The sequence below is a fragment of the Aspergillus affinis genome (assembly GCF_023601865.1).
Source record: "Aspergillus affinis strain CMG 70 chromosome Unknown NODE_92_length_155768_cov_89_032584, whole genome shotgun sequence".
NCBI classification, from domain to species: Eukaryota; Fungi; Ascomycota; class Eurotiomycetes; order Eurotiales; family Aspergillaceae; genus Aspergillus; species Aspergillus affinis.
In genome coordinates, this window is record NW_026515873.1 from 36,154 (window position 1) to 55,628 (window position 19,475).

A 19,475-nucleotide genomic window follows, 5' to 3' on the forward strand; every position below is an offset into this window, starting at 1 on the left:
TCGTGCTGTACCCTTGAAGGGTCGAGAACAGTCGATATCCGTCCAGGGCCATTCAATGTTCCGTCTCCTGTTCGAGCTGCATGGATGCCACCCACGGCATTCTCAATCACACTGGCTCTGCGGAGAATCCTTGTTCTGCCACTTGTTCTTCCTCCATTTGCCTTTGTGCTTCCTTCTCCATTTCTTGGGTCTTCCCCTTCCCCTCCCCACCTCCTCGTGTCTGACCTTCTTGCCAAAACCTTGATTGAAAGTCAAAAGCAATCACCGTGTCACACCCTCGGCGATTATGGACGAATCACCACACCAAGAGCCGACACTGCAAGTCCCAAAATCCGAAGCAGTCGTGCAAGAGAAGGGCTAGCGAGTGATGTTTTTGTCCCTGATGTCGAGTTCGATATTAGCCGATGGGTACGACCACTATCAGTTCCCAGGAAGCGTTGACCATGAGCTAAAAAATCACCGAGCACAGTGGAACGACATGGGGCGCTACGTTGATCGTACCCCAGGCCATGGAATGGGGCGTCAGCGTCGACTATTCGGCCAAAGGAGCTATGGCGATTCCGTTGATTGAGGCTTTTTGGACGGTACGATTTCGTGGGTTCAGACTCGCCGGTCGCACATGGGCATACTGATGTGACTAGTCTTCCTGTTTGGTTGTGGCCGCAGCTCATAACGACTTTCATGGTTCTTGGTGCCACACCCTCGAACAATTATGACACCTTTACTGCGTTTAGGTCCCTGCAGGAGTGGTGACAAATTCATAGAGCTGTTTGTCGATGCGGAACCACAACCTGCCGGTATTTTCGACCATTACGTACTGGAGCAAAACTCTTGTCGTCTATATCTTCAAGTTCCCGCTTCTTTTGACCGGCATTGCGACCATGTTGAATTTTTGCTGGCCAATCGGTAAATCAAGTCCTTCATTCCCAACGAAAATTGATCCCGAGGTCTAACTCTCGTCAGGAATTACCGTGACTGTATCTATATTCGTCGCTCAACCTCCCTATCTCTTTAATAAGGTTGAATCTGCCTCTTTGCGATGGGCTCCGATCATTGGCGGTCTTCTTGGTAGGCAACCAACCATTCTGTATCTATTGACTCAAGCACTCTACATCTAACATCAATCGTTTCTTGCAGACTACTCCTTCGGTTACTGGTTCAACCACTGGATACATAAATCCCGCAACCACCTGGTACCCGGAGGCCCGACTACACGGTGTCTGAATGGCGATCGGCGTCATGGCATGTGGTCTCCTCACCTACAGTCTCACCCTATATTTCCAGAAACACTGGATTGGGCTTGCCTTCGGGTGGTTGATGGTGGTGTTTGGGATGATCTCGAGTACTGTGTGAGTTTCCATATACGCTTACCGCATCCTTCCTGTACCAGATTCAGACTTGAGCGATCTGAATCTATACAAAGTATATCTATGACTGGACCTAATGGGAAACGAACAGATCGATCACTGCCTACGCACTTGAAAAATACCCCGACCAATCGACCGTTGTCTCGGCTATTATCAACGCCTGGCGCACGGCGAGCGGTTTCTCGGTGGGATATTTTCAGCCGGCGTGGATCGCGCGAAACGGCATTGCGGCGGTGTTTGGGACACAGATTGCGGTCGTGGTGGCCGTGCTGGTTCTTACTATTACGCCGGTTATTGTTTTTGGGAAAAGACAGGTGAGAAAAGAGTAGATGGGGAGGGTGGGTTGTAGATCTGCAGAAAAGAAAGCTAAGTTACAAGTATATAGAGAATTGCCCAACGTAACGGAAGCAGCATACATTTAAGTTCAGAACAGGACATTTCTAGACTTTACACTGAATCTAAACAGTTCAAGTCTAACACCGAAAGCAAAACGAAATAAAGACATGATATTGCGACAACCCAACGAAAAGTCAACCAGATCAAAAGAAGACAGAATCTAGATAGTTCCGCAATTGCCACTCTTCATGGCCTGAGGCTTCTTCAGAGTCTTCTCCGTGGCTGAGTACAGCACAACCGTTTCTCCGTCGACGCCAACGATATTGCAGAATCCACCATTGGTAGAGGAGACAGAGTAAACAACCATCGGGTTGTCTATTGGGCTGTTAGCAATTAATACAACATTCTCAGGGAAAATTGTGCACGTACCAAACTGAACGTTCGTGCGATCGGTAGGGATTGACGCCGTGTAAGACTCGCCGCGGGCGCCGTGGAAGGTAATCCCGACGTTGACGGCGGTCGCGACAGATGCAAGGGCAGCGATAGCGAGGAACTTCATTTTGATAAGAAAGGCTTGTTTATTAATGATTGAACCTTGTGTGTTCGAGATTGTTTGGATCAGTGATTGAAAAATCTCATTTTGACAGGCAATCGAGGGGGTATTTATATCTTTTCCCTGCACTGGCAATCTACAGAATGGCTCAAGATGTTTCTAAATATAAGATCATATTTCAGTGAGAGCTTTATGGATACAAAACCCAAGACAGATGACGAACACCAGCTCGACCGGTCATCCGGTGCTACGTGACTAGTACGAAGAACCTCATTGATCATAACCAATCGACGCCGAAATCAGGCTCCCTGCCAAGCATAGAGCCTTGGATAGGTCTCCCATCGGAAGCGTGGCAATGCAACGTAGCAGACACATACTGCAAGGCGTGGAGCTCTTAACCCCAGAATCCCCATGATCGACCTATAGATTTTTCCATTGCGGGTATTGTAAGCCACCGGGTCAGCCCTCGTATTTAGAGCCCCCGCTAGACGGATGAGGCAATATTTAAGCATCAGCCTTACACTGCCATCCGACGAGGCTCTGGAAGACATGTCCAATGGGATTTGGAGAACGGAAAGTTGGTTTGTATCCGCGTGGCCAATGCTGACTACCTGTCTCTAGAGGCGTCATCGGACTTGGGCGGCCCTTGGCATTGTTGGAGAATGCGAAAAATAGAAAATGTAGCCGCGAATTTGCTTTCAGATTGTTTTCGATCTCATCACTCATTCTAGTACCCTTGTTAATCCTGTGGTGACCATCGCGAATGGGCAAGATTGAGCCCTTGTAGGGACGGCGCAAGTGCAGGACTTTCACTATGTCGGGCTTCTCCTCTACTGATTTGTATGCCCTCAGGTGTAATCCACTGTAGTACCCTGAGCGCCCGTCTGTGATGATTGAAGCCCATAGCTTTTTCCGAGCGTTTCTTTGCTCTACTCCATCATTGACATCTATTCCCACGAGAGGATACTCGGTTTGAAGATGTCGGGCGACCTCACCAACCTAGTCTTGGCGCATTGGTTGGTGATAAACACAGCAGTCGCAGCCGCAGACGTCCTTCTAGGCGACGCGCCAAGCAGCCATCTGCTGCCGAAGCAACCGGCAACGGCAATACAAGTCGTCCTTGAGGGGAGGTCGCGATTATAAACGGAGGCCAGTATCCCCTGATCCCCTCAGGGTAGTCACCGACCCGTTGGCGGTCACCTGAAAGTAAGCCCACGAAAGGAAAGCCCGCTGGCAATAGACCCTCGAATGGATAAGACATGCAGTAAACGCGAGAGAACGCAAGTGCAAGATGCAGGAAGTGCGGGAGGTCGACTCTGATGTAAATCATGCAATAAACGTGAGAGGTCATCATCGATATAAAACATTCCAGAAACGCAGGAGAACGACGACCATTGCAAGAACAGGCAGGGAGCGCGGTAAGACAACGACGAACTTGACAGCATGCGAAAACGCGATAGGAATGGAAGAACATGCGAAAAGCGCTTGGGGGGGGGACGGCGATTTTGTGTTTGATTGGAGTGCTGTTTTCTAGCACCCAATTGTCGGTAGGGTCCTGCACTTGCTGCAGGGAAATGGTCTCTTTTTCGCTGGTCGCAAGGGTGTGTGTGTCTGTCGCCGCGGCTGCCTGTGCAGCTGGGCGGCGAGCTCCGTACGTCGGGGACTCTTGAATAGTCCACATCTGTCGCGCGGAAGTCCCCAAAAATGAAGTCGATGCCCTGTGAGGCGAAGATTGCGGTCATCGTTTGACCAACATGCTGTTCGAAACGTCCCTGAACCCCAGTTTTGTCGCCGCAAATCACTTGTTCTCGGCTGGTATAGTTTGGGCCTGGGTTTTGTGGGTGGTGCTCGATGATTTGCGTGTTTGATTCCAGTTGTGGGCCTGGAAAGCCGCTATGACTCTGGCATTAAAGCCGGCCCAGGGACGCAATCTCCCGACGAACTTGATGGGATAGATCGCGCTTCCTTCTGCGTGGGATTGTCCCACTGCAAGGCTCGGCAGGGCTGTCCGATGTATCACATACATTGCCGTAATGACGGCAAACCATCCACCGCGGGAGAGGAAGAATTGCGGACAACGGGGCTATATTGAAACTTGTAGTTTCCCCCAGCGGTTCGATGCTGTCGGAAAAAGATAGTCTCTTCGTAGGTTGACATGAAGGCGTATCGGCGATTGAGGTCCTTCATGTACATGCTCACCTGGCCTAGGGAATTTGATTAACAATGGTCTCACAGTAATCACACAAATTTATGGTACAGTAGCTCCCATTTTCCCCCAGCCGTGCGATACTGTCGGACGAAAATGGTTTGACCATACGTACAGAGAAAGCCGTAATGGCAGTTAAGATCCTTGAAGTATATTGCTAGCTGGCCTGGAGACTTTGATTAGCAGTGGCATCACAATAATCACACAAGTTTATGGTACCTAGGATCTTTCTAAAATTTAAACCGCTCGTCACCAAAAGATCGGCCGGGACCCAAGGGGTTTTTAGTTCTCCCACGAACTTGAGCTTTCCAGCCCTTCCATAACTGCCACGGAGCTCCTGACAACAGACGCAATGAAAGCCGTGGGGGTCACACGACAACTCGAAAAACCAACCGGCCAAGAGTCTCCTGCACCTACTAGGCTCTGTAACTTCCAATCAGGGCAGGAGGCCTCCCAACATAGAAGGTGCGCTCACTTTCGTTGCTCAAACATTCAGTCTCCCTTGCTAGATACAACAGCCCGGAACCCAGCCGTACCCATGTTCACGATCAGTGTTCTTCGCAAGTTGTCTAAACTCAGATCCCAATGATCTTGAGGATTTTGGCCCGCTGGAGTCTTCACGGAAAAACCGTAAGATTTGAGGACCTAGGGGATTAGGCGCAGGGGCAGGGGAAACGATTAAAGAAAGCAGAATTGTTATCAGACCATCAACTTCCAAGCCTTCAAAGCTTGCTCCATTACATGTAGTGCGTAACAGCGGTATCTCTTCCGGGCTTGAGTCTCTCCTGTACCCCGGAAGATATATTTGCTTTGTGTCGTAGGGTGTATAGTTCATGTATTCAATCTGACGCACATGTAGGCCTAGACCCGGTGGTGAGAAACGACGAGGTGAAAACTTTCATGCGATTTACCTCAGCTGAAGCCCTTTCCTCTATGTCATATTCTTGGGTCACTTTAGAATTTTAAATACGGTTACCCCTATTCCGGATCAGTCGAAATAGATGGGCTCCCCGTCGTCGTGTCGTTTCCACAATCAGGTTTTCGTTCTTGTGCTCTAGTTCATCAACGAAAGCTAGAAGCATATTGTTGGGGATTTAGCTTTTCTTGGACTGTCAATCCGGCGTGCTAGCGTTAAGATGTGAAATTCGGTCATAGTCGATAGCATTGTTGTTGTCCAGTCTGGTTACCGCATCCTTCACTCCCCGTTCTTACCCCTTTCAGCTAATATCACTTCCCAGGGGCGTTTCAATTTTGTTCCCGTGATATTTCCATTCAACACGCAATGCGAGTTTCGCGAGAAAGTAGAAAGCCTCTCACACCAAAATGCTTTCATTCAGACCATTCAGATAAGTTTCTGTGTGCTGGGATGGTCCCCTTGGAGGACCTGAACGCGATCTCGGACCATGTACTGCATGTATGGACGGTTTTCAAGGGTCCAGAATGTTCAAATTTCACTCTTGCCACCTACCGAGAAACCCATGTTTCCTTCCAAAGAAAAGGGTAGAAGGATAACTTGGCATTTCGGACGCGCAAATTTTCAGATATCTGTGCCCTTTCCAGATTGTTAAGCTCCGGGGCGGTAAGCAAGGACGGGTTCTCTGGCTTGCCGCCATTTTGGCGCATTTTTTGCCGAAAATGCAATGCAAACTTGTGGTAGGGTGCAGAAGAAAAACTGGGCGTGACTTAGTAGGTAGTCCCGCTCGAACTCGTCATCCAGGGAGTTTTGAGCTCACCCACCATTATGGTTGTTCCATCCTGCCATGATCCTTGGACAATCACATCTGGGTTGTGACCAGTAATAGCATGTTCACCGGTTGTTCTATCAGCGTCATAGGGCTCATTAATAGGAAGACGATACAATGCCTGCTCCGTGTTGCTGTTTTGTGCCATGTCTTTGTGCACTCCAGTTTGAACCCCCATCGGTTACAAGTTGACCATCGGAATGCAAATATTTTGATTTTGAGGGCCAGTCTTGTCTCCCTGTCTAACGAGAAAATGGGGGAGGGGATACCAGCGTATCTGACGTTGATCAGAGTTCAAGTGGCCTTCGCGTAGCCTGATTCAGCTGCTTTGACTGTAGCTGCAAAATTGATGTAAGTTATTAGAAGCAACGTTGAAATCTACGGCAGGAGACGTGAAAAGTTCGGAGATTATCCCTTTCACCCCAGCAAATCTATTCACCGTAGTAGGCTTCACAGTCTATGGGATAATCTATATCCAATTCACCAGAGTTGGGCCTATAGAATCACACCGACAGAGCTGACTTTATTGGTAAGTAGTCTGAACTATGCTGGATACGAGGAAACCTTTTGTGTTTAATTGGTCTTTTTCTTTCGTTTTCTCTAGTGCATTGTAAATTGGTTGCTTTGTGAGAATAGCTAGCTAGAGCTCTTCTTGCTAGTAATATTATTTAAGGCAAGTTGGATAGTTAATAGTATCCCTACTGGGCTTTGTATTACACGTTATTGATCATGTAGGGAATATGCCCTATCCACTTCACCTTCGAAATACTAGCCCTATCAAGACAGTAAAGTACAGTAGGCGATAGAAAACTAAAAAACTCACAATTTCGTCCTCTAGCTTTCTCCTGGCATAAATGTTTATAAACTCCTCCTTAGATCTATATTACTATGGAGCATAGGTTACTCATGGGATAGCCCGGGGAGAAACCTACCTTCACCAATTCAGTTCTCTACGGTTGTTAGCCAAGTTCCTCCAGTTCCTACCCGATTGTTTCTTGCATACGGCTTGGCTTTTCTTTAGGCGACAATGTCGCAGTGACTTTATTAATCTCTGACAGCTACGGTAGGAGTAGAATGCTTGAATTTCTATGAAGCGGGCGATGATCGCTGACTAGCCAAGGACTGTAGTGACATGCGCACTAAGTACGATAGGTCGAGACTGAGACCAGTCAACGATCCCTTTCTCGTGGCAACAAAAGACCCTCCATAGGACTGCCAGATTAACCATAGAAGAAGTTGTATGGAGAAGATGTGAAGAGGCGTTGGTGGGTCACTCACTGAGATGGTAAGCTAATCCCGATACAGCCAAGGGTGGTGAAAGACCCACCTACTCGAATAGGAAGTTATGTAGAGTGAAACTGTAAAAATGCCTGCTGGGAAGGGAAAATTCACATCTTTGCAGAAGTCTCGCATGTACCTGCCTGAATCGGGAATCTCGGGAATAATTTTCAACTGCCCCTCATTCCCGACGGCCGCAACGGCGTATTTTCAACCTTTGGAGGGGAAGACTGGCCCTGCGCCCTTCCCAGCAACGTTCCAGAACTGCGTGATTAGAAATGAGTTTAGCAGCAGCCACTAGCCCCGGGTCTTAATTCTATCGTCTGATTGCGGAGTCTTCTTGCATCCTCCATTTGTCGCTGAAAGTGAAAATAAAAACAACAGAATTGGCAAAAGACTTGCCCCGCTCCAGTGGATATCAACCACGGCCAATGACGAGTTCCCCCACGAGGCTGATAGCACGGTGCTTTTCCGCGGCGTGAGTCAACCGGGGAGTCCTCCATATAATCATCCATTCCTTATTGGCCAACAACGCCGATGGCAAGAACTGACCACAAGTATAAAGGTCCGACTGCAGCCATGCTGCAGATCTGCATTCCCATCTAATGTTTTCTCTTAAACAACAGAGTCAAACAGACCGGACCACATCTCCCATCCTCTCACCATGTATCTCCGAGCAATCCACGCCGAATCGCACATCCCAACCCTTCGCCAATTCGTGAAGGCCAACCCTCTCGGCATCCTAACCACCGCCATCTCCTCCTCGATCTACTCATTCATCCAATCCAGCCACATCCCCTGGGTTCTCGACGTCTCCGATGATGACAGCGAGACAGAACTAGGCGTCTTGCGCGGCCACATGGCTCGACAGAATCCCCAGGCCAAAGCCATAATCGAGTCCGCGACTGCCGCGAACCCCGGAGCCACCGGAGGCATCCAGCTCAAAGACGAAGTGATGGTCCTGTTCAACGGCCCGGTCCATCACTACGTCACGCCCAAGTTCTACACCGAGACTAAGCCCGACACGGGCAAGGTGGTGCCTACGTGGAATTACTCCGCCGTGCAGGCCTACGGGAAGGCCACGGTTTATTTCGATAACGGGGCGGAGTCGACGGAGTATTTGACGTCGCAGATCAATGCCCTCACGGACCATGCGGAGACTTCGGTTATGGATTACACTGGCGGTAACCGACCGAGTCAGTGGAATGTGTCTGATGCGCCGGATCGATACATTGGTCTCCTGCAGAAGGCGATTATTGGCATTAAGATCGAGATTACTAGCTTGGGGGGGAAGTTCAAGATGAGCCAGGAAATGGGCGAGGGCGATCGAGCGGGTGTTGCTCAAGGATTTGACAGCCTAAAGACCGAGGCTGGTGACCAGATGGCTCAGTGCGTGCGTGAGCGAGAGGCTAAGATGCTTGCTGCGAAGGGCAAATAAACAGCTCTTCAAGTATGCCTGGAGTTTTCTTTCTTTTGGTGCATGTACATATTTTAGCACAGCAGACAAAGCATTCGAACTAGCATTGTCTTGGTCCTAGATTATTACTATTATTGACTTTAGAATAAGAATGGAAGATTGGAAAATTATCAGTCTCTTCATGGCAAACAAGTCAAAATTACTACATAATTCTTTAAATAAAAACAATTTTGTCTCTACGCTGGGAAATTGATATGATTCAGCAGAGAATTGGGATGTCGCTCCGAGAAGACGTGAAAATTGGAATAGTGAATAGCACAATGTGACGCCGAGGTGAGTCACTCTAAACCCTTAGGTAAAAACCCCCTTCAATGCTATATTGGCAATACCACAGGTCTTTCATCGGGAATGCTGGACCGGGAATATCGGGTCTAGGATACTGTTAAAATTGCAAGTTCGACACAGAGCCATTTCCGCTAATATTATTTCGCGCCCTATGGACCCTCACTGGATCCTCCGTACTCGTGAAGAGATCCTTTTAGGGGTGCTCCGTGCATGGTAGCTCGCGCCAGTCCTTCTGGTGGACCCCAAAGAACCAAACACGTTCAGTCTGAGCGTCATCAATCCCCATACAAGAAAGATTAGAACCGATTTAACCTACATCTTTTGCCCGAGCTTACTCCGGAGTATGCTCATAGATTAGAGTTTGACTCATATATCAGACCATAGCTTTTCAGATCTTTCGACCAAGTTCTGCAACCTACTGTTTTTATTCACCTCCTTTGTTTGTGTCCAAAGAATAGATGGAGTCGAAGATAAACATTTGTTAGAAACCTTTTTTATGTAAATTGTCAATGCGGGTTTCATCGTGCGGTACTTAGCTAGATTACCTTCGCAACTTTCTAATAGAGTGTGGATTTCTGTAGTAGTCAGTTCTACCTCTGTTCCTGTCTCCGTTGAAAGGGTCTCTTCATCCAGTCCTTCACACTCCAGCGATAGCATTGGCACTCTAATAGCTTCTAAGCCATACTCCCTTTATTGACATAGGCCCAGGAGCCGAACGATTGGTAGGGATGCGTTTTACATGGAATAGTCAGCGGATACGGTCTAAGTGCAGGGTTGGGCTTCACAAAATAAATCTTTATCTTTCCTCAAGTGCTTCTCAACACTTCTTGATCCGACATCCCAGCGAGCTCAACAGCCGTGAAGCGCTCTGGAGTCTGGCATGTGACAGCACGTGGCCCACCTCATTGTCGAGCTTCCTCACGGCCAGGCCTTCTATTCCTCCCACAATCAACTATTTCGCCGAGCTTCGGTATTCATCCATTTCCATCTCCGCCTTTTTCCAATCGTGCCTATCTCATCATCATAGTCGCATGATAACATCTTTGTGCGCCAAGACATCCACGGAGCGAGGGAAACCTCCCACAAGGTCAGTGTTTACGATGGCACGACACCGTCAATAGACCAAGATAATTCAAACCACAACATTTCCCCATCTTGCTCAGCTGATGATTGCTAGCAGATGTTGCTGTTTGGGGTGGTTCCGCTGGGTCCAGTCCGGCTACCCAACTTGTACGTCATGCCGACCCATACCGTCCTTCGCTAAACGCCGCGACCGTTGAATGGGAGTCATGCTGTAGGTGGCTGAGCTGCGCACGACTCTTCGACATGCTAAATTTCCGTCTCAGAATACAATACCCACAGTCAGAATAACATAACTGGCCTGATGCGAGCTGGATTCTACATTATGGGATGGCGGCGAATAGTCTTGGGATTTGGACCACCGTATGAAAGAATAACGGACAACAATGGACTGTTGAGTGACTGACTGACGGCCTTGGTAGATGGTTCGCCGTAACTATGGGAACAGGCATCGTCGCCATCCTTCTCTTTTTGATTCCGTTTCACGCGTCGTGGCTATACTACCTTTCGATCGTCGTCTTCGTTCTCAATGCCTTCCTATTTACCGTGGGAACGGGATTAACCGTTCTTCGATACATGCTATATCCGCGAGTCTGGCCTGTCATGCTGCGCGACCCGGTCGACCCTTTGTTCTTAGCGACATGTCCTATCGGCTTCGCTACTCTCATCGAGATGTGGATCTTTATTTGTGTTCCGATATGGGGAGATTGGGCAACCACACTGGCATGGGTGGCGTGGATGATTGACACGGCTTTCTCGGTTGTGATCACGGTGTCCATCGCTTTTCTTTTGTATGACGCTGCGTTTCTGATATATTTATCATATCTCTGACGCAATTCCTAGGCTTTGCCAAAATCACACAACCTCGCTGGACAAGATCACAGCCGTTCAGCTGGTCCCCATTGCAGCAACGATTGTTGCTGCTGGCGTCGGCGCAGAAGTCTCCGCCATTTTACCTGACTTGAAACATATGAGGGGAACGATTATCACATCCTATTTGCTCTGGAGCCTGAGCATGTCTATGGCCATGATGATTCTTTTTATATATTATCAACGCCTCATCCTCCACAAACTACCCCCAAAGCAGCAAGCTATGAGCTCCTTTCTAACACTCGGGCCAGTTGGATTTGGCGGATTCGGGTATGTCTGTTGATATCGACAATGCGGATCCCTTGGCTGAGACATAACCGTCGTTCCCTAGCATCATGTACCTGGGAAAGGTGTCTATCACTGCCTTTCACAAGGGCAGTTCAATCCACCCCATGGTCGGCGATATCGCCTACGTATTAGGGATAATGGTTGCCCTAGCACTGTGGGGGTTCAGTCTTCTATGGCTTGTCTTCGCCTTCGCGACGGTGTTCCGCTCATGGCCCATCCCGTTCAACATGGGCTGGTGGGCAACCACCTTTCCCTTCGGGGTATTCTGCGTCAACACGATTCAACTCGGGGTTGAGTTGTCATCAATGTTTTTTAAAGTGATGGGGACGGTAAGTTGCTTTCCCTTGTTACACCCTTTGGGATTAGTTGAAGCATTGACTGCTCGATCAGATATTTAGCACGATGGTGATACTGCTCTGGCTTGTTGTCAGCGCGGGGACCATTCGGGAGGTTCATCGGGGCCATGTTTTCAATGTGCCGTATCTGGAGGATATCTTCTCGGAGGATGATCAAAACGGCAGTATTGATCTCGAGACCGTGTCTGGTTCTACTTGTTGATGGCAATTTTCTTTCATGTTTTCAAGATTCTACGCTGTATGACGCACGAGGTATATTTTATCAAAAGTGAGAGTATTGTCGTGGCCTGAGATTTCGGGCCGCATTGCTATTACTGCCTCAGGCTAGGGAAGCAACGGCTGCCTGAGGTGCAAACCGCCAAGCATTTCATCAGACCATACTTTGAGGTGCCTGAGGTATGTTCCTATAGCCAAGCAAGCATGCTTAATCAAACTGCTTTCCTTAAATAAGTAAAATTCCCACCTTACGAATCCAATAATGTCCAACCTTTCAGTCACTTCAACGATTACTCCTCATTGGGCACAGGGTTTGTGCCGAGTACTCCCAGATGTGCCCCATATATATATATGCGCCAAAGAATCAAACAATCTCAGCATATCACTAGCTTCATAGGATGAACTATAGATTGTGAAGAAATTGTACAGTAGCAGAAAGTTACCTCCGAGAATTTCTGGATCTTTATTCAGTATCCCTGTCACCGTCTAATCGCTTATGCAAAATGGAGAAGCCCTGTCTCCGTAACGAGGCTATTGAAATGGCGTGGCCGCGCTTGTCCCTAAAGGGCCGGGCTTATCGATAACGGCCCCTGGGCAGGTCTGCTAGCCTTTTCGGGCCTTCGCTAGACCTTTTGGCCCCTTCGATTTTCGGACTTCTCGTATTGTCTTTCTAACACCAGCATCACGACGTGGCGTCAACCAAGACGTTCTAACCAGCCCGTTTGATTTTGTTTTCCATCCAATAACATCATTAGGGATAGCATGTCTAAACACGAGCTCGGTCGCAAGCCTTTCGATCAATGCCAGCGTCGTCAGGGAGGTCTGGGTCACTCCGATGAATCGAGTCAATGGGCCCGGTCGTGGGTCAAGACTGTCAGCGGAAGATGTCTGCTAGTGCGGGGTCTGGCTCAGCCGTAGTGTCAGAATTCAGATGCTGGCAGCCCCTGCGACGACGCTACGACCGAACCATGAATTTAGACAATTTTCTCCACATCCGCCCTGTCCTGTGTTTGGAAACTGCGGAATCCTAGAATCCTCGCCATGGTCGCCTAACCGACATCTTTCCACACCATGCGACAGGTGCAATCTACAAGGTATCCCCCCTTGGAGCGCTCAGGACTTCAGGTCGGAGACTGATCGATGCGATCCCGCATGCGTCTAGTATCGAAGATGAATGCCACGAGGCCGTGCTGGATTTCATCCAGCATCTATCCCCCGACGAGAGTGAGATATTTGAGGCCACGGAAAAGTCGCAGCAGTTGATCGATGACCTTCGCGAGGTGGATAATTCCCAGAAGGGCTCGATCTCAAGGAAAATTGGTCCTGGTATCAGCAAATTCGTGACGGGGATTGAACGATATGGATCGGTGTTGGATGCCGTGGCCGGTTCGGTCTCTTTGATGTCCCCGATATGGGCGTCGGTGCGGGTGGTTCTTTCGGTTGGTGGTCTCTCTCTAAGACTTCGGGGCTTTGCCTGGCATTGGTTTTGTGCCTTCAACTCACAAATATTAGCTTGCGAAAGAATTTGGGGAATACTTTGAGAAGCTGTCGAATATGCTCGAGGAAATCGGAGAACACTTGTCGACTCTTCGCCGATACCCTCGGCTCTACCCTGATAACAAGATCCTCCAAGTGGCCATGGTAGACATTTTCCAGGCGATCGTCCAGTTCTGCGTCAAAGCTCGAAATGTCTTCCACCAGGGCAAAAAGCACCAGAGAGGTGTCCGAGCATTTACCCCCGTAGGTCTCCATACGGCATGGAAAATCGTCTGGAAACCATTCAACTCCCAGTTTGGCGGCATTGTCGGGGACATCAAATCAGCTATGACTCGTATCCAGCACGAGGTTGAGATCTCCGAGAAGGAACTTGCTGGTGAGGAGAGAAATAAGGCGGAGCGGGAACGCCAGCGCCAAACAGATCGCTGGGATAAACTGGAATCCAGTCAGAAATCTGTCACCAAATATATCGACCAGCAGAGGATCACCCAGGTGAACAACTGGCTTGCGCCTGTGAATGCCGCCTCGAATCATAACGCAGCTACCAAGTTGCGGCACGACGGGACGGGTGTCTGGTTTCTCGAAAGTAGCCTCTTTCAGAGCTGGCTGTCGACATCGAACTCGTTTCTCTGGCTGCATGCGATCCGTAAGACATCCGACACATCAATTCAAACCATGTGATGTTCTAACTATAGTTTAGCCGGAGCTGGAAAGACCGTTCTAGCATCAACGGTCATCAACTATCTTCGTGAACACAAGCGAAGCGGAGACGTCGCCCTAGCTTACTTCTACTGCGACTACAAGGACGTCCAAAAGCAATCGCCGACGAGCATTGTCAGTACACTCCTGTCCATGATTGCCTCTCAAAACGACGAGGTGTTTCTCAGGATCCAGGCATTTTTCGAAGAACAGCTCAAGGAAAACCCAGCCTACGCTCCAGAATTTGACGAACTCCTCAACCATTTCAGTCATTTCGTTGGTGATTCTTTCGAAGAAATATTCATCATTATTGACGCTCTCGACGAAAGCGAAGACCGCGAATGTGTTGCGTACGCTACAAAATCTATTTCGGAAAGTTGCAGCTCTTCCAGAATTTTTGTTACAAGTCGCAATGAGGTTGATATCGCTCGCATGTTCGAAGATTTACCAAACACTTCTATTGAGCCGGAGGACGTCGCAGGTGATATCCGGTTATATGTTGAAACGGAGGTTGCAGCGAAGATCAAAGCAAGAAAACTGAAACTGCGTGACCCAAAGCTGAATCAGGTGATCTCCGATCGATTGATTCAAGGCGCCCATGGCATGTTCCAATGGGTCAAATGTCAGATCGATCAGCTCTGTCGACTTCGCAATGACAAGGCTGTCCGAAATGCATTGGATGATCTACCAAAAACCTTGCACGACACATATTTCCGTATCTTGCAGAGGCTGCAAAACGATAACGAAGACGAAGTTGAGATAGTCCACCGTCTACTGAGATGGCTCGTTCGAGGTGTGCGAAATCTCACTCTCAGTGAATTGGCTGAATGTGTCAGCATTATTCCTGCAGAGGCAGAGGATACGTTTGATTTTGATGCCGTCTTCACTGACCCAGAGGATGTAATCGAACTTTGCGGAAGCCTTGTCAGTCAGTCGGCTAACGGATCGGTTGGCCTGGCGCACTACACCGTCAAGGAGTTCCTTATCTCAGAGAGCCTCAAAGGAGCTATGCCTCAATTTTGGGTGGGAAATAGCGACGTTCACACTGAGCTAGCAAGTGTCTGTCTGACATACTTGTGCTTTGATGATTTCTCGGAGGACCAGACTGGCAATGGTGACGCGATTCTGCAAAGGTTTGGTGAATACAAGTTCTTACCCTACGCGGCTCAGGCCTGGGGATCTCACGCCCGTCTCGGTGACTCGAATGAAGATGTCTTTGATCTAACGATGAGACTTTTTGAATCCCCTGATGCAGAGAGAGGAAACTATAAGATATGGTGCCGAATTTACCAATACCTTCAGAAAACAGTCGGTCAAGTTCACAAGGCTTCGAACTGTACCCCTTTATACTTTGCCTCCCTGTTCGGTTTGCCTGCTACCGTTTCGGCCTTGATAGAGAACAACAACGACATTGATATCAGAGAGCCGATGAAGGTTGCAGGTGTTGCTGGCCATGAAGATGTCATCCAGACCTTTCTTGACAAATGCAACCCGGTAGACCCGGCAATCCTCTCGCAGTGTCTCTATGTGGCCGCCTCTCGAGGACATGAAAAAGTTGTCAAGCTACTACTAGACGCTGGTGTTGATGTGGATTCCCGGGGCGGCAAAAACGGAACGGCACTACAAGTGGCAGCTCTGAAGGGCCGTTACGAGGTTGTCTCAGTCCTTCTCGACTACAAGGCAGACATGAACATTGCTTGCAAACGATATGGAGTACCTTTGGCGTCTGCCGCAGAAAAGGGCCACTTGCGCACGTTTCAGAGATTGCTCGATCATGGAGCTAATGTAAATGCTCGTGGGGGCTGGTACATATGTCCCCTGACATCGGCGATTGTTGGCAAGAATATGCAAATAATAGAGCTCCTGCTTGAAAACGCCGCTGATGTCAATGCTCTAGGTGGTCGTCATGGGTGTCCTTTGATGGCTGCTGCACATATGGGCATGCTTGACTTGATACGCTTACTGGTGGACTACGGTGCCAGGGTGAATGATGAGAATGACAAAGGATCTGATGCGCTGTATGCTGCCTGTATGACAGGGAACTTGGCCGCAGTGGAATTTCTTTTGGAACTGGGTGCCGATGTCAATGCCAAGGGTGGCAAGCATCGTAATGCACTCAATGCTGCCAGCGCGGAAGGCCACCTCGATATCGTGAAACATCTCCTGGAGGAAGGTGCGGACGTTGACTTCTTCGACGAGCATTATGGCAATTCAGTGCAGGTGGCTGCTTTTGCCGGACACAGAGAACTTGTGCGCGTCCTGGCAGACGCCGGCGTGGATGTCAATGCTTCCGGTGGCGACCGAGGAACAGCTCTCATTGCCGCGGCTCAAAATGGACACTCTGATATCATTTCTCTCCTCTTTGAGCTCGGTGTCCCATCTGGCGACACACAAGAAATAGACAACGCGATGATGATCGCAGCTAGGAGGGGACATCTTGAAGTTGTCAAGGCACTCATTGAAGCAGGTGCACTTTTGAACGAGGTCAGCACTATGCCAGGGTATCCTCTCTGTACTGCTCTGGAGGCAGCAGCAAACAAAGCACACCCAGCCGTGATACAATTATTATTGGACCGGGGTGCGGATGTGAACTATTGCAATGAAGGCCACTTCAGCATGCCATTAATAGCCGCTATCCTCGGCGACCGAAGAAGCCTAGACATTGTCAAGATGTTAGTCGATTCTGGTGCTGATATAAATGCCATGGCGTCGCCCGACGCCAACTGTGCCTGTGCTCTTGCAGTGGCAATCCATGTGAAAGACTACGACATTTTCACGTATCTTATCGACAAGGGCGCGGATGTGAATTCATCCCGGGTGAACTATTATTCTTGCTTGCAGCTTGCCGCAGAGTCAGATGACCAACGCATCATAGACGATCTCTTGGCCAACGGGGCCGATGTGAACCTTCAAGTTGAGGATAAACCGGAGCTCTCTGGCGGCAAGGCTGTAACGGCACTTCAAACAGCAGCTTTTTCGGGAACTTCGATGACAGTTCGCAAGTTAATCGAAAAAGGTGCACGCTTGTCGGTAGATTCGGAGGAATGTCACTTCAAATCTGCTCTGCAAGCCGCAAGCTTTCGTGGTGATGTAGATGTCATTCAGACCCTGATCGAACTCGGAAGTGACGTTAATGAGGTCGGCGGGACGCATGGTACGGTTTTACAAGCCGCCGCACTTCAGGAGGAAATCGACGCGGTTCGACTGCTCTTGGACGCCGGTGCTGACGTCAACGTGAAGAATGTAGGCCAACATGGCAGTGCGTTGTTTGCGGCTGTTGACGAGGGATGGGAAGATATCGTCAGGCTGCTGATTGAGAGGGGAGCAGATGTTAATTCGGGGCTCACAAAAGAGTTTGAAAATGTTTACCCAATACAGGCAGCGGCTTATCACCAGCACGATGCTATCGTCCAGATTCTCCTTGACGCTGGAGCTGATGTGAACGCGAAAGGAGGCAAATACTGCACGGCCCTTCAGGCAGCAGCCTCAGAGAACGACCCCGATATATGTAGGATTTTGTTGGAGCATGGAGCGGACCCGAACATTGTGGGCGGAATTTGGGGCACTGCATTGCAAGGGGCCTACATTGGAGGCTTCTATGATGTCATCTGGCTACTTTTCGACCACGGCGCATCTCATACCCTTTATGGCGGAACACATGGAACTGCTCTTGGCGCTGCCATCTCCGGTTCCTGCCAGACACTGGTCGCGCGACTTATTCGGCAGTACAAAGCGGACCCTAATGCCCAGGTTCGCAAATATGGCTCTCCAATTCAAGCTTGCGTCGCCAGGCGCTCAGATGATGCCATCAACTATTTGATCGAGGAAAACGCCGACATCAACGCTCGTGGTGGTCTATATGGCAACGCTCTGATAGCCGCCATCGCATTGGAAGATGAAGACGCGCTTACAACTCTCTTGGACGCCGGCGCGGACGTGAACCTCGAAGGAAATAAATACTATCCGTCTGCCGTGCACGCTGCAATTGGCGCTGGTGATCTCCCAACACTCAAGCGTCTCGTTGCACACGGCGCCAACCTTCACATTTGCGGCGGGATCCGCGGTTCCACTCTCGAATACGCCTCATACAAGGGCTCCCTACCCATCATCCGATACCTGCTCAAACAAGGCGTCGACATCAACACCACCAGCCCAAGCAGATACAGCACCGCTCTCCAAGCCGCCGCCATCACAGGCAAACACGAGATCATCAAATACCTCGTCAAGAAAGGCGCGAACGTCAACGCTGTGGGCGGAAAATTCGGCACCCCACTAGCCGCTTCCATGATGATCGCCGAGAACGAATCTGTCGAACTGCTCCTGAGAAGAGGCGCTAACCCGAACGTCAAGCGCGGTATCTACGGATATCCCTTACAAGCAGCCTGCGCGGCTGGGTATCTGGATGGTGTTCTGCTTCTCCTTCACTACGGCGCCGACGTCAACGCTCGAGGCGGCAAGTACAACACCGCGCTCCAGGCATCGTGCACGCAAGCCTTCCCTGAGATCACGGGGCTTCTGATTGAACGAGGTGCATATGTCAATGCTGTGGGTGGAGCTTACCGATCCGCTTTGCATGCGGCTGCGATTATTGGCTGGGAGTATGGACTGGAGTTGTTGATGAAGAACGGGGCGGATTGGAGTTTGGTTGATTGTAAAGCTTCTCAGTTGGGTGCGGACGTACTGGAAAATGCCAATGAGGTGCTACAGAAGGCGTTACAGCGACAGGAGAATGGATGGCCGGAATTGAGCGATTCGGAAGACGAAGGGTCGGAGGACGAGGATGAAGATGAGTGGGAAGACGAGGAAGAGGAAGATGAGGATGACAGCGATGACGATGAGGATAATGATGAGGAAAGTGACGACGATGATGAAGAAGAAGAAGAAGAAGACTCTGATACAGAAAGCGAAGCAGAGGAGAAATTCGTTCTTCCCTGGAACGTGGACTCGATTCCCTTCTTCAACGCGCCGTATGTTTATAGCGAAGTTGTCACAGCAGAGGATAGTGAGGACGACAATACGAGTGATAACAGCAGCGACCACTCTGAATCTATAGGCAAGACATCCTCGAAGACAGGTGATGTGACGCTATTTGAGACGTCGCCAGAGAGAGCTACTGTCTCTGCCGCGAAGACAGATTATTCGAAAGATTGGAAGGACCTGGAATGGTTGCAGATTGGAGAAGGTGATATTGGCCCGAAGGATGATGATTAGTTCGACCAGCAGTG

The 19,475-nt window shown here is 49.5% G+C and overlaps 4 protein-coding genes across 4 annotated transcripts; 3 read left to right on the plus strand and 1 right to left on the minus strand.

Moving 5' to 3' along the window:
* Positions 1–84: 84 nt before the first annotated feature.
* On the plus strand, positions 85–1,696 carry KD926_011253 (putative MFS transporter; the record flags this gene model as incomplete). Its single annotated transcript, XM_053103516.1, has 5 exons — positions 85–408; positions 465–584; positions 642–684; positions 735–906; positions 1,459–1,696. The coding sequence occupies 5 exons, from the start codon at positions 85–87 to the stop codon at positions 1,694–1,696; spliced, it is 897 nt and encodes a 298-aa protein (XP_052953100.1).
* A 227-nt stretch (positions 1,697–1,923) lies between these two features.
* KD926_011254 (uncharacterized protein) lies at positions 1,924–2,262 on the minus strand (the record flags this gene model as incomplete). The annotated part of the gene is made up of 2 exons (XM_053103517.1): positions 1,924–2,078; positions 2,133–2,262. 2 exons carry the CDS (start codon positions 2,260–2,262, stop codon positions 1,924–1,926), a joined length of 285 nt encoding a protein of 94 aa, XP_052953101.1.
* A 5,884-nt stretch (positions 2,263–8,146) lies between these two features.
* KD926_011255 (FMN-binding negative transcriptional regulator) lies at positions 8,147–8,920 on the plus strand (the record flags this gene model as incomplete). The annotated part of the gene is made up of 1 exon (XM_053103518.1): positions 8,147–8,920. The coding sequence occupies one exon, from the start codon at positions 8,147–8,149 to the stop codon at positions 8,918–8,920; it is 774 nt and encodes a 257-aa protein (XP_052953102.1).
* Positions 8,921–10,524: 1,604 nt separating this feature from the next.
* Positions 10,525–19,461, plus strand: KD926_011256 (uncharacterized protein; the record flags this gene model as incomplete). Its single annotated transcript, XM_053103520.1, has 9 exons — positions 10,525–10,538; positions 10,747–11,115; positions 11,168–11,464; positions 11,526–11,811; positions 11,873–12,002; positions 12,167–12,234; positions 13,086–13,493; positions 13,567–14,197; positions 14,252–19,461. 9 exons carry the CDS (start codon positions 10,525–10,527, stop codon positions 19,459–19,461), a joined length of 7,413 nt encoding a protein of 2,470 aa, XP_052953103.1.
* Positions 19,462–19,475: the final 14 nt, after the last annotated feature.